Source organism: Herpailurus yagouaroundi, unplaced genomic scaffold, assembly GCF_014898765.1.
Source record: "Herpailurus yagouaroundi ecotype Mexico unplaced genomic scaffold, PumYag 77, whole genome shotgun sequence".
Taxonomy (NCBI): domain Eukaryota; kingdom Metazoa; phylum Chordata; class Mammalia; order Carnivora; family Felidae; genus Herpailurus; species Herpailurus yagouaroundi.
Genome location: NW_024412388.1, coordinates 17,259,724 through 17,273,052, shown reverse-complemented (window position 1 = coordinate 17,273,052; position 13,329 = coordinate 17,259,724). Strand labels below are relative to the sequence as shown.

At 47.2% G+C, this 13,329-nt stretch overlaps 1 protein-coding gene across 1 annotated transcript in view; it reads left to right on the top strand.

The window, feature by feature from the left end:
• The window catches only part of HTR1D (5-hydroxytryptamine receptor 1D), a 15,458-nt gene extending 2,884 nt beyond the window's left edge, over positions 1–12,574 (top strand). Inside the window, exon 2 of the mRNA XM_040464564.1 lies at positions 10,029–12,574. Coding sequence (XP_040320498.1) covers positions 10,734–11,867 — 1,134 coding nt within the window. The 5' untranslated portion in view covers positions 10,029–10,733 and the 3' untranslated portion in view covers positions 11,868–12,574. The remainder of the gene's footprint in view (positions 1–10,028) is intronic.
• The last annotated feature ends 755 nt before the right edge of the window (positions 12,575–13,329 follow it).

The following is a 13,329-nucleotide window of genomic DNA, read 5'->3' as shown; positions in this document are numbered from 1 at the left end:
AGAGAGAGAGGGAGACACAGAATGGGAAGCAGGCTCCAGGCTCTGAGCCATCAGCCCAGAGCCCAACACGGGGCTCGAACTCATGGACTGTGAGATCGTGACCTGAGTTGCAGTCGGACGCTTAACCGACTGAGCCACCAGGCGCCCCTCATTTTAGATTTAGAAAATTTAGAGGTAGCTGTGTTAAAAGAAGAAAAAAGTGAAATTAATTTCAATCATATTTTATTTACTCAATAGGTCTAAAATATTATCATGCAACTGATATAAAAAATTGTTAGTGAGATATTTTATTCTTTTTTTTAACTAACTCTTTGAAACTCAGTGTGTTTTGGGTGCCTGGGTGGCTCAATAGGTTAAGTGACCAGCTCTTGATTTTGGCTCAGGTCATGATCTCAGAGTTTGTTGAGAGCCCATATAGGGTTCTGTGCTGACAGCGTGGAGCCTGCTTGGGATTCATTCTCTCTATCTCTCCCTCTTTCTCTCTCTCTGTCTCTCTCAAAATAAGTCAATAAACATTAAAAAAAGAAAAGGAAAATGACACTCAGTGTGTTTTACACTACAGCACATCTCAGTGGCCACCTTTAAAGCACTCAGTGGCCATGTGTGGCCAGGATTGGCTATTCTAGAGTTTCTCAGCACTGGCTCTCAATCCCAGCTGTGTCACATACTACCTGTGTGGCCTTAGGCCAGTCATTTTCACTTCTCTAGACCTCAGTTTTCTCATCTGTAAAATGGGCATACTAACTCTGCCCCAAGGGGTAGTTAGAGGCAGATGATGAGAGTTTAAAACCCCATTTGCCCACTTTCGCACAAGCATGGGAGAATCTAGTGAGTTGTCAACCAACCACAAAGGCAAGAGCCTTTATGTAACACACTTAGTCTTCCAAGGTGGCCCCTTCCCTGCTGAAAGCTGGTAATAACCCAGTGTCAAGTTGAAAGTAGGAAGAGGCTGAGTTCTCATACTTCCCTGGCTATTGCAAAGGCCTGGAAAACAGGCTTCACCTGCCTTGGACTTTTTTTTTTCCAACGTTTATTTTATTTTTATTTATTTTTGGGACAGAGAGAGACAGAGCATGAACGGGGGAGGGGCAGAGAGAGAGGGAGACACAGAATCGGAAACAGGCTCCAGGCTCCAAGCCATCAGCCCAGAGCCCGACGCGGGGCTCGAACTCACGGACCGCGAGATCGTGACCTGGCTGAATTCGGACGCTTAACCGACTGCGCCACCCAGGCGCCCCTGCCTTGGACTTTTTAAAGATAACCAGTGATCACCCAGGCCAGAGGTTCTCAATCTCCTCGAAACATTCAGGGAGCTTGAAAAAATTACAGTGCCTGGGCTCTAGGTGGGGTAAGGACTGGACATTTGTATATATTTTTTAACAGTATTTGTATGTTTTTAAAGCTCCCCTAGGAGATTCTAATGCACAGCCAGAGAATCTCTGATCTGGTCCAACCCTCGCATTTTCAAGATGGAGAAACTGAGGCCCAGAGCAGGGACTCACTTATCTGAGGCCACAGAGAGTTCATGACAGAGCCAAGCAAAAGCTCAGGGCTCCCACCTCTCAAGCCAGGCTCTGTTCGCAGAGTCCATTCCTCACCAGTTCAGGGAGACTTTCATAAACAGGTATTGATCTCTTGCTCTGGGTCAGGTGTCAGGGCTGTAGGGGTTAAATAAGACATGGTCCCTGCACTCAAGGTCCGGTGATGGAGACAGTCCAGCATGGTAAGCACTGTGTGGTGGTCAACCAGAAGCAGGGTATCTAACCCAAGCTGGGCTGGGGGGAGGTTAGGGAAGGCCTCCTGGGGAGACACCAGAGCTTAGTCCTGAAGTGTGATTTGGGTTAGGCAACCAGAGGGGATACTTTCCAGGCAGAGGACACAACAGGGACAGAGGTTCAGAGCAGGAAACAGCACTGGGCACCCTGTGCCATGAAAACTACCAAATCTGTGCCACCAGAGTACAAAGGTCACAGCCAGCTGGGTCAGGAGATGATGCTGGAAATATAAATAAAGACCAATTCATAAAGACCAAGCTGTGAAGCTGGGACTGAATCCCAGGTGTCTTGGGAGCCACTAGACGATTGTAAAAGAGTGACATGGTCAGACTTTTAGTTAAAAGGAAGATTCTGGATGTGATATGGTAAGCGAATAGAGAGAGGCCAGCAGTGGCAGCAGGGAGACCATTTAAGCCAAAGAAGATGGTGGCCTGAAACAGGAGAGTGGTGGCAAGGGCAGAGAAGGGAGAAAAGAGCCAAGGCAGAGTTAGGTTTATGCATTAGAATTTGGTTATTCAGCAAATGAGGGGACTATATCAGTCAGCTATTGCTGTGTAACAAACCATCCCCAAACTGAGTGGATTAAAAGGACATTTATTACTACGAGTCATGCATCAGGAGATTGGCTGATTTAATCTGAAATTGGCTGGGCATTTCTACTGGTTTAGCTGGGCTCACACATACATCTGTTGGTCAGTTGAGGGGCTCTGTTCTAGGCTGGCTTTGGCTGGGGCAGTTGGCTGAAGTGGCTTTGCTTCATGTGTCTTCGCCTCCTCTCGGGACCAGTGGGCTTGCCCGTACATGTTCTCATGGCAATGGCAGAGTGCAAGTGGCAACATGCACAGCCTCTTCAAGACTAAATCTGAAACTGGCTCATTGTCATTTCTGCCTCATGCTGTTGACTATAGCTAGTCCATGCTGAATTCGGACTTGAGGGACAAGGAAATATACCCCTCCTTTTGACAGGGGAAGGTGGAGGCAGCACAGGGTAGTAGAAACACTGAGCTGAGCTGCGAGGGGTGCCAACCCTCGCTATGTGGTCCTGGACAAGGTACCTGCCTCTCTGGGCATCAGCAATCTCAGCTGATTAGATTGGATTGCATCATTTAAAATGTTCCTTCTAGGGTGCCTGGGTGGCTCAGTTGGTTAAGCATCCAACCTTGACTCAGGTCATGATCTCTCAGGTCTGTGAGTTTGAGCCCCACGTCGAGCTCTGTGCTGAAAGCTCCGAGCCTGCCTGGAGCCTGCTTCAGATTCTGTGTCCCTCTCTCCCTCTACCCCTTCCCCACTCATGCTCTGTCTCTCTCAAATGAATAAACATTTACAATTTAAAAAAAATAATTAAAATGTTCCTTCTAAATCATGTTTGCCAGTGGGGCACCTGGGTGTCTCAGTCAGTTGAGTGTCTGACTTTGGCTCAGGTCATGATCTCGCAGTCCATGAGTTCGAGCCCCGTGTCGGGCTCTGTGCTAACAGCTCAGAGCCTGGAGCCTGTTTCGAATTCTGTGTCTCCCTCTCTCTCTGCCCCTCCCCTACTCATACTCTGTCTCTCTCTCTGTCAAAAATAAATAAACATTTAAAAAAATTTAAATCACGTTTGCCGGAGAGGGACTGTTAATTATAACTAACTGTAATTGATGGAGCATTTACTATATGTCTGGGCTTTCTGTTCGGCTCACTAATACATAACAGCAGTTTGAAGTTCGTATTGTTATTATCCCCATTTTCTTTCTTCCTTTCTCCCTCCCTTCTTTCCTTTAAAAGATTTTATTCTTGGGGCGCCTGGGTGGCGCAGTCGGTTAAGCGTCCGACTTCAGCCAGGTCACGATCTCGCGGTCCGTGAGTTCGAGCCCCGCGTCGGGCTCTGGGCTGATGGCTCGGAGCCTGGAGCCTGTTTCCGATTCTGTGTCTCCCTCTCTCTCTCTCCCTCCCCCGTTCATGCTCTGTCTCTCTCTGTCCCAAAAATAAATAAACGTTGAAAAAAAAAATTAAAAAAAAAAAAAAAGATTTTATTCTTAAGTAATCCCTATACCCAGCATAGCGCTCTGTACCCAACCCCGAGATCAAGAGTTGCACACTCCACCGATGGAGCCAGCCAGGCGCCCCTTGTCCCCATTCAGAGAAGTTAAGTGACCAGCCCAGGGTCTCCTTTTGACCCGTAGAACTGGTGGCTAAGGTTCTTAGGCACTTAGGCACTTAACCACTACTTTTTTGGGGTAAATGTTTTACAAAAACAAAAGTGCCCCAAACACACGTGTACAGCCTGATGAACTTTCAAAGATGAACACACCCAGCTGGAGAAATAGAACATGACCTTCATTCACCCAGAAGCCCTCTCGTGCTCCCTCCCAGTCACTGCATCCCCTTGCCTCAAGGGCAACACTCTCACATGACTTCCATCCGTGTAGGTCTGTTTTGCCTGTTCTTGAACTTTATGAAATTTGAATCACATGTGGTATCACAGTGTTGAGCAAAAGAAGCTTCTTCTGTATGGTTGTGTGTAGGGGACAGTTGGCATTCCTTCTCACTGATGTGTGATATTCTGCTGGATGGATATGCCACAGTCATTTGTCCCTTCTTCCGCTGATATCTGTCTGGGTAGTTTTCAGTTTATGGCTGTTAAATAGTGCCTATGTGAACAATTCTTACACAAGAGTTTAGGCGGATGTACATGCATGTTTTTGTTAGTTCTAGAGCTGGGAGTGGAGGTTTTTGGTCAGCAGTTTAGCTATGTTTTATCTTCTACATTTTCCAGATTTTATAATTAGAGAAATGGGTGAAAGATTGACTCGCTCAAGATACTAATTAGAAGTCAAAACTTGCACTCAGCTGTAGATAGACAGATACACACGCACATACATACCCCTGTTAACACTTCTCTAGTCTTACCCACATACATTATTTCATGCTCCTGATGCCCCCCAGGAGGTAAAATTGATACTGTGATTTTACAGGGAAGGAAACTGAGGCTGAGGGAGGTCCCATGCCATAGAGAGAAGGAGACGATATAACAAATGTGGATGCGCTTTGTAAAATACAAAGCACTCTAGGGCGCCTGGGTGGGTCAGTCGATCAAGTGTCCGACTTCGGTTCAGGTCATGATCTCACGTTTCATGGGCTCGAGCCCAGCATTGGGCTCTGTGCTGACAGCTCAGAGCCGGGAGCCTGCCTCAGATTCTGTGTTTCTCTCTCTCTCAAAAATAAATAAACATTAAAAAAAAAATAAAATGTAAAGCACTCTTCAGATTTGTGGAGAATGATTTCCCCATCCAGGGCTCATGCAGCCATACCGCACGGCTTTTAGAGAAAGATCAGACAACAATTTCTCTGGGGGGTATTTTTCCTACTGCAACAAATCTTTATCACAGAACCCTGTTTTGTTTTGTTTTGTTTTTCCTTACAAAAGGATGAGCCTGGCTTCTGAGGCTACATTAAACCCACATATCCTCTTGGTTTCTGGCAAGTTTTTATGACTCCGTTAAGATAAAGATCCTTCAGAAAGGGGAGGTGACTGATCTTCTGCAAACCGAATGAGCCCTGGGTAGGAAACCCTTGTTAAGACGGCTCCAAAGAGGCCCTGCTGGGGACCAGCCACTGTCTGGGCTTGTACCCTTCCCACTGAATCCACAGAGCAGTTCTGGGAGAAAGGTGCTATTACCCCAATTTACAGATGAAGAAGAAATCCCAGGAGGTGAAATGACTTGCCTCCATCTCACAGTTGGGATTGTTTGGAGAGGAAGGAACCCAGAAATCCTGCTGGGGGCCTGTTGGACTGTTTCTCAGTCCATTTGAACTGGCTCAACTAGGAAAAGCATGAGCTGGTACAAACGAGGTTTCCTGGGTACGGAGGTCACTCATGGACATCCAAGAATAGGAAGGAGTGCCATTGGGTCTGGAAGCTTCCTTTCTCCTCCTCTCTTGAGGTAGGTGGTTCTCCTTTCTCTGTTCCCTCCCTTCTGCCTCTCTCTGCAGACCTCTTATTTACCACCGCTTTTCTGCGGCCCCCAAACCTGCCTTGGCCTCAGTCATGACAGTGGCCAGACATCAGCCTCAGGATCCTTAGCTTGAAGTTTGTTCCCCTTCCATCATCAATCCATTAACCTGCTCACGGTCTCTTTGCTGAATTCCCAGGAGAGAATCTGGTTGGTCCATTTGGGGTCACATGTCACCCTGGTCCAATCAGCTGTGGGTAGAGGTGCTCTGTGGAGCAAGTTGAGAATGAGACTCTGGTTTCCACCACTGCCCCCGCCACCCCCCACCCCCCCACCCCCATCTCGCAGCAGAGACATTAGAGCTGGGGGTGGATGGTGTAGCTGGGGTCTGTGTAACTTGATTTTGGGGAGATGCTACTGGGCTGAGGGGAGTCCTCGCTGCTGCCATGATGGCTCTCGGGGGTGGGCAGGGGAGAAGCTCCCTAGTGTGGCTGGTATTTCCGACAATGGCAGACATCACTCACCAAAATGGATATTGGTGACTCGTTGGACAGTGGACAGAAGACACCTTGTTGCCTGCAGACCTGAATGTACTCGGACACATCCTAGAGAAACCAGAGAACTCGTCATTCACTATGTCGGGCATTTGGATCCATGATCTTATCAGTTCTCCCCAAGCTCCTTTGAGGAATGGATTATCATCTCCATCACTGAGGCTGTGCAGGCCCAGAGAGCTTAAGTGACTTGTCCAGTGGCCATAGCAAGAAAATGGACAACAGGAATTGGAACCCGATCCTGCCTGACTTAAATGTATGCTTTTAGCCATTGCCTGTCATCTTTGTCACCCTCATTACATTTGTTCAGGTCTCCACAATTTAATGCACGTCATGTACATGATCTTATTGGAAGTACTAAACACCCTTTGGGGCAGCATAGCCATGCTTATGTTCCCATTTTACCAAGGAAGAAATTGAGGGTCAAAGGGAAGTCGTGACTTGCCCTTGGTTACCTGCTGGTGGGTGGCAGAGCTGGGACCAGAACCCAGAACTTCTGGATTCAAATGTATCAACAGGTATTAATGTATCAAAATATATCAGTGCTACTCTTGGTAGTAGGGTTCTTTTTGTTTTTTTTACAATGTACAAAACTGATTAAGAAAAATTACAAATCTATCATTCCCTACAAAAGAGTATATCTAAAATATACCTACAGTTCAAAGAATAATAATAAACGTCTATGTACCTACCACCGCCTTAAGAAATAGAACATCATTGATACCTTTAAAAACCCTCCACCATCATATTCCTGCATTTTCTCCCCTCCAGGGGTGACCACCATCCTGGATTTTATATTTAATATTTCCTTGCTTTCCTTATGGCTTTGCCACATATATTTGTATCTCTAGACAGTGTGTTTCTTCTTACGTGTTTTGGCTTTGGCACTAAGTGTTGATGAGACGCACCCACTTTGACGCGTGCAGCTTTGGTTTACTTAGGTTTGCTTCTCCGTGGTGCTTTCAGAGGAAAACGCCACGTTCTACCACTCTGCTGTGGATGGACGTTGGGCGGTTTCTAGTTGTTCGTTCTAATCAACACCACCGTGACCATTCTTGTTCCTCTCTGCTGGTGAACACAGAGAACAGTTTCTCTGCTGTGTGTAAATTACTGGGTGGTGAGGTAATCATTGCATCTTTTGCCTTATGAGATAATATCAGATTGTTTGCTAACGAGGTTCCTCCACTTCACGCTCTACTAGTGGTAGGTGACAATTCCTGTTGGTCCACACCCTCACCAAATGACGTGACATGACCGATTCAAAATGTTTTACCTATTTATTGGCTAGGTGAATATGGTATCTCACTGTTTTTGTTTTTTGTTTTTTAAGTTTATGTCTTTATTTTGAGAGACAGAGCATAAGCAGGGGAGGGGCAGAGAGAGAGGGAGAGAGAGAATCCCAAGCAGGCTCCGCACTGTCAGCACAGAACCTGACTCAGGGCTTGAACTCACAAACAGTGGGATGGTGACCTGAGCCAAAATCAAGAGTCAGACACTTAACCAACTGAGCCACCCAAGTGTCCCCTCTCTGTTGTTTTAATTTGCTTTAATTTGTTTTAACCAGTTTCACTCCTGGAAGCACATCTATTATTTGCAGTGCGATAGGAGAGGTAGTTGTTTATAGAGCTACGGTCTTTGTCTCCAAAGGTGGCTGGGTTATGGGAAATGCCCCCAACTTTGTCTAGGGTAGGGAAGGACAGCAGGCAGGAGAGGACGGAGGCAGCCTCAGAATCGTGTGGCTTCCCTCAGAATTCCAGCCCAGAATTCCTAACCCTAACCAAGGTAAGCCACCCTGTCCTTCCCAAGATGTCACCCACCAGCCTCCCAGGCTTTTCTGAGCCCACGCCTTTCACTGAATGAGGTCATTGGAATGCCTGAAACGCAAGGAGTGACTGCATGGGTTTGTGGGGGCAAGCATACAGTCTTTCGTGAGAAAAGACTGCACCGAGTCTGTCTGGAAAGGAGAAGATTCCAAAGAATCCAACCCAACTTCACATTTTCCATGTGAACCAAAGTGGGAGAAAAACCAGAGGCTTTTGAGGTGGAGCACAGAGCGAGAGGGGTCAGGAGAGGCCATCATTTTCACCTATCATCGTGAGGCCCCAAACCAGTTTCACTCCCTTAAGGCTTTTTCTTCCTGATCAAGGCAGCGTGAAGAAGGATGGAAATTTCAAGAGTGGCTCTGGACCCAGTTTTTCCACTTCCACCTGAGTGACCTTGGGCAGTTATGTCACCTCTGTGAGTGTGGTCAGCTCATTTGTAAGGTGGGGGCCACACTGCCCACGTCACAGGGGTGACTCTTGGCCCCAGGGCCAGCTCCATGCCTGGAACATAGCAAGAGCTCTATGGAAGACATAATAATAATACCCTTCAAACTTTGGGAATGTTTTTGAGCAGGTGGTTTAAGATTGGTTTTCTTAAATTGAGACTGTTTCCCCACCTCTATGAAGATATTTAAAAAAAAATTTTTTTTTAATATTTGTTATTTTGAAAGAGAGAGAGAGAGACAGAGTGCATACAGGGGAGAGGCAGAGAGAGAGGGAGACACAGAATCCGAAGCAGGCTCCAGGCTCCGAGCTGTCACCACAGAGCCCGACGTGGGGCTCGAACTCACGGACTGTGAGATCATGACCTGAGCCGAAGTCGGACGCTCAACCGACTGACCCACCCAGGTGCCCCGGTACTGTTCTTGGTAACCCTGTATATCAGGGGCTACCCACGGGCCCCACAGACTTCAGCTGGGCTCATGCCAGAGATGGGCCTTGTACAGAGCGGGCTCTGGTTTCTCTCACCCTGATCACTGATTCGGGGTCCCAACCTCCAAGAACCCCACATCTCTAAAAACTGAAACTCAGATTCAAGCCCAGAGGGGCACAGAGGAGAAAATGAGTCTTTAAGGTTTTTTGTGGCCAAACTGCCAGTTTCCATTTAGAAAGCTGACTACATTTTCTGGATTTGAACTTTCACTGTGAAAAAATGCTTAAGGTTTTATTTATTTATTTATTTTTTGCAATTAACCTCTTCACTAACCAAAAGGTGTTTCTGTTTTTGCTTTTTTTGTTTGCTTTAAGAATCATGCATGCTCAGGGGTGCCTGGGTGGCTCAGTTGGTTGAGCGTCTGACTTCAGCTCAGGTCATGATCTCGTAGTTAATGAGTTCGAGCCCCATGCCAGGCTCTGTGCTGACAGCTCGGAGCCTGGAGCCTGCTTCAGATTCTGTGTCTCCCTTTCTTTCTGTCCCTCCCCTCCTCATGCTCTGTCTCTCTCTGTCTCAAAAATAAACAAACATTTAAGAAAAAAAGCATCATGCATGCTCATTCTAGGAAATTTGGAAAAGTTTTATGAATAGAAGAAAGGTCACCTCCCCCTCCCCAATTCCTAGAGAAAAACATTGTAAAAATGTGGTGTCTTTCCTGGTGACCCTTATTTCTTTTCTTTTCTTTTCTTTTCTTTTCTTTTCTTTTCTTTTCTTTTCTTTTCTTTTCTTTTCCTGTGTGTGGAGTTATTTTGTTTACTTTTCAGATTCATAATTTACAAAGCTGATTTCATGTATTTATAACAAGCCTGTGATGCTTCCAACAGCTCTGTCCCCTCTGGGAATTGTGGGGGTGGGGCACATTGCCCTCTCCCGTATTCTCCCTACACTTCTGACAATGCCAGTGTCACTGCACCATTGCCAGCACTAAGCAGTACGCTTTTAAACTGACGGTTAATCTCAAGTGTCTACATTGTCCTTCTAAAACCTCTTTCCTCTTTTTCTTTTTTTAGCCCTAGAGCTCTGAACATGTGCCCCTGTCGATGAGCCCACAGTGATCTGTGTGTTTTGCCTTCTCCCAGCTCATGCACACTTCAGGTCTTCGTAATCAGGATGTTTTGTCTATTCAGGCTCAAACCGATCACTGGGACAGGAACCGATGTTAAGTGCCACATGATGTGTCAAGATGAACCTGGGGAAATGGTGAGCTATTGACTGGACTGCTTTTCTGAATCTGTTGGTACTTCTTTTAAAAGTTTTAAAAGCTCCCCAGAGGAAACCTGAAACCCAGACTCTTCTCAGAATAGGATGGGGGAAATTCTGAAGTTTTCATGAAACACATTTATCCCTCAAGTTTTGGAAGGAGCCAAAATGCCAAAAGCAAGAGTCCCAAAGCATTGCCCACACTGGTGTATGATATTCTGATAAATGTCTAACAAATTCAGCACATGTCCCCTGGGCTTGACCGTTTGCTGGACAAACTTTCAGAATAGTGAGACATCTTGGGATTCATCCCATTTAGGAAAGACCTTTAACTACCAGCTGTCGTCTCAATGTTCTTCAAATAGTCAAGTCTTCTCGAGGTCCTATCACTGTGGTCTGTTCTGATGGAAGGTTCCCACCAGCGTGCAACAGAAGGATGACCTTCCTCTGTAAGCAGGACAACTGTGAAAGGAGCTGGGGGTGTCAAAGTCTGTGGGAAGAGAGAGCCACCTAGAATGTCCCTGCCAAACCAGTCACTGAAAGACCTTCTCCAGGAGGCCTCTAACAGATCCCTGAATGCTACAGAAACCCCAGAGACTTGGGGTCCAGGGACACTCCGGGCCCTCAAGATCTCTCTTGCTCTGCTCCTTTCCATCATCACACTGGCCACGGTCCTTTCCAACGCCTTTGTGCTTACCACCATCTTCCTCACCAGGAAGCTCCACACCCCAGCTAACTATCTCATCGGCTCCTTGGCCATGACGGACCTCTTAGTCTCCATCTTGGTCATGCCCGTCAGCATCGCCTATACCATCACCCACACCTGGAGCTTTGGCCAGATCCTGTGTGACCTCTGGCTGTCTTCTGATATCACGTGCTGCACGGCCTCCATCCTGCATCTCTGTGCCATTGCCCTGGACAGGTACTGGGCCATCACTGACGCCCTGCAGTATAGTAAACGCCGGACAGCGGGCCGCGCGGCCGCCATGATTGCCACCGTCTGGGTCATCTCCATCTGTATCTCCATCCCGCCACTCTTCTGGCGGCAGGCCAAAACTCACGAGGAGATGTCAGACTGCCTGGTGAACACGTCTCAGCTCTCCTACACCATCTACTCCACGTGTGGGGCCTTCTACATCCCTTCTGTGTTGCTCATCGTCCTCTATGGCCGCATCTACGTGGCCGCCCGGAACCGCATCCTGAATCCGCCTTCGCTCTATGGGAAGCGCTTCACCACGGCCCATCTCATCACGGGCTCTGCGGGGTCCTCGCTCTGCTCCCTCAGCTCCAGCCTCCATGAGGGGCATTCCCATGCGGCTGGCTCCCCTCTCTTTTTCAACCACGTGAAAATCAAGCTGGCTGATAGTGTCCTGGAGCGGAAGAGGATTAACGCCGCTCGAGAGAGGAAAGCCACCAAAACCCTGGGGATCATTCTGGGGGCCTTTATCATCTGCTGGCTGCCCTTCTTCGTTGCATCTCTGGTCCTTCCCATCTGCCGGGACTCCTGCTGGCTCCACCCAGCGCTCTTTGACTTCTTCACCTGGCTAGGCTATTTAAACTCCCTCATCAATCCAATAATATATACTGCATTTAACAAAGAGTTTCGGCAAGCATTTCAGAAAGTGGTCCATTTCCGGAAAGCCTCCTAGTCTTATTTGGTGGTGACTCTGGTTATCTTTTGTGACCTGTAACCCAACTGGAATTGTCTTGTTTGTTTCTCCAGAGATTTGGGCCAATCCTGGGCTCTTGGGTTTTGGTTCCATCAATAGAATTGTTCGGCGTTCTCTTCCTCCTCTTGTCTTCTTGACTTCGGTGCCACCAAAAGCTTTGTGAAGGGGGACAAGACCGGAGATTCCACTTATTATTCCAATATTTTCACAGCTCCTCCATGTTGGAAGAAATGTGACCCACAGGATTCCCCATTGATTCGATTCAGAGGGGAAGCTGTCTGACTCTGTAGAAAGATCCCAGGTACAAATGGGAGGCTTTCTGGTTTACCTAAGTTTTGTATGGAGTTCAATGTAGGGTAGATGAGGTGAATGACCTGAGCCGAAAGAGAATTGGGAGTCAGGATGGAGGGGTCTCCATTCCATATGGAGCCTTGATTGGAAAATAACACCCAGATCAACTGCCATGTATCCTTCCTCCTTCCCCAGTATCTCTGTACCACCTTAATGTTCTGAAAAGTTAAAGACCACAATCACCCTCCGTGAAGTAGATCGACAGGCTTTGGACCCACCAAGGTTTGAGTGGGACACCATTCTGAATTTTGTTTTCTGAATTATTTTTTTACATCCTGTTCTCATCAGAGATCTTAAGATGTTGAGTCTTGTCGAATAAAAAGCATGAGACGTCATGGTCAGTAAAGTCTTTGGGTAATCTCCCCCCTCTCCCTGGATGGAGAAGCCTTTCAGTTCACTTCAGTCTCCCGTATTTATTGAGCACCTACCACAGGCCAGGCCCTGTGCCAAAATCCTGGCATCTGTTATCTCAGTAGAGCCTCATCACAATGAGAGCCAGTCTCACATGATGATTAAAGCTGAGCGTCTGATGCCTCAGTTCAAATCCAAGTACCACCAATTTCTAGCAAGGTGGTCTTGGACAAGTTTCTTAATCCTTCTTTGCCTCACTTTCCTCAACTGTAAAATGGGAATCACAATAGGCATGTTACTGTATAAAAATAATAGGCACAATTTATTGAGTGCCTACAGTGCCCTTTGTGCACATTTTCTTGTTTGCGCTTCAGCCCCATTTTATAGATGCAGGAAAGAAATGTTCATGTTGTTAGAGAAGATTTCATAAAGAGGGGACACTTCAGCAGACTCCCAAAAGATGGGCCCTTGTGGAATAGGAGGCTGAGGAAGGGGAGATGTGATGAGGCCTCTTGGGAGAGATAGAGCAAAGGAAGGTAGGACGGTCACACCAAGTGGAGGAAAGAACAAGAACAAAAACGGGAGGTCTGTCCTGCTCAATGGGGTCTCTGGGCTCAGAGAGAAGAATGAGAGCCAGGGATACGGGATATCAGGGAGGAGGGAAAAGGAGGATGCCAAAATGGGGTGGGGGAGGCACACAGAGAAGTCTTGTGCTGACCTTGAAGGTGCTGAACGCCTC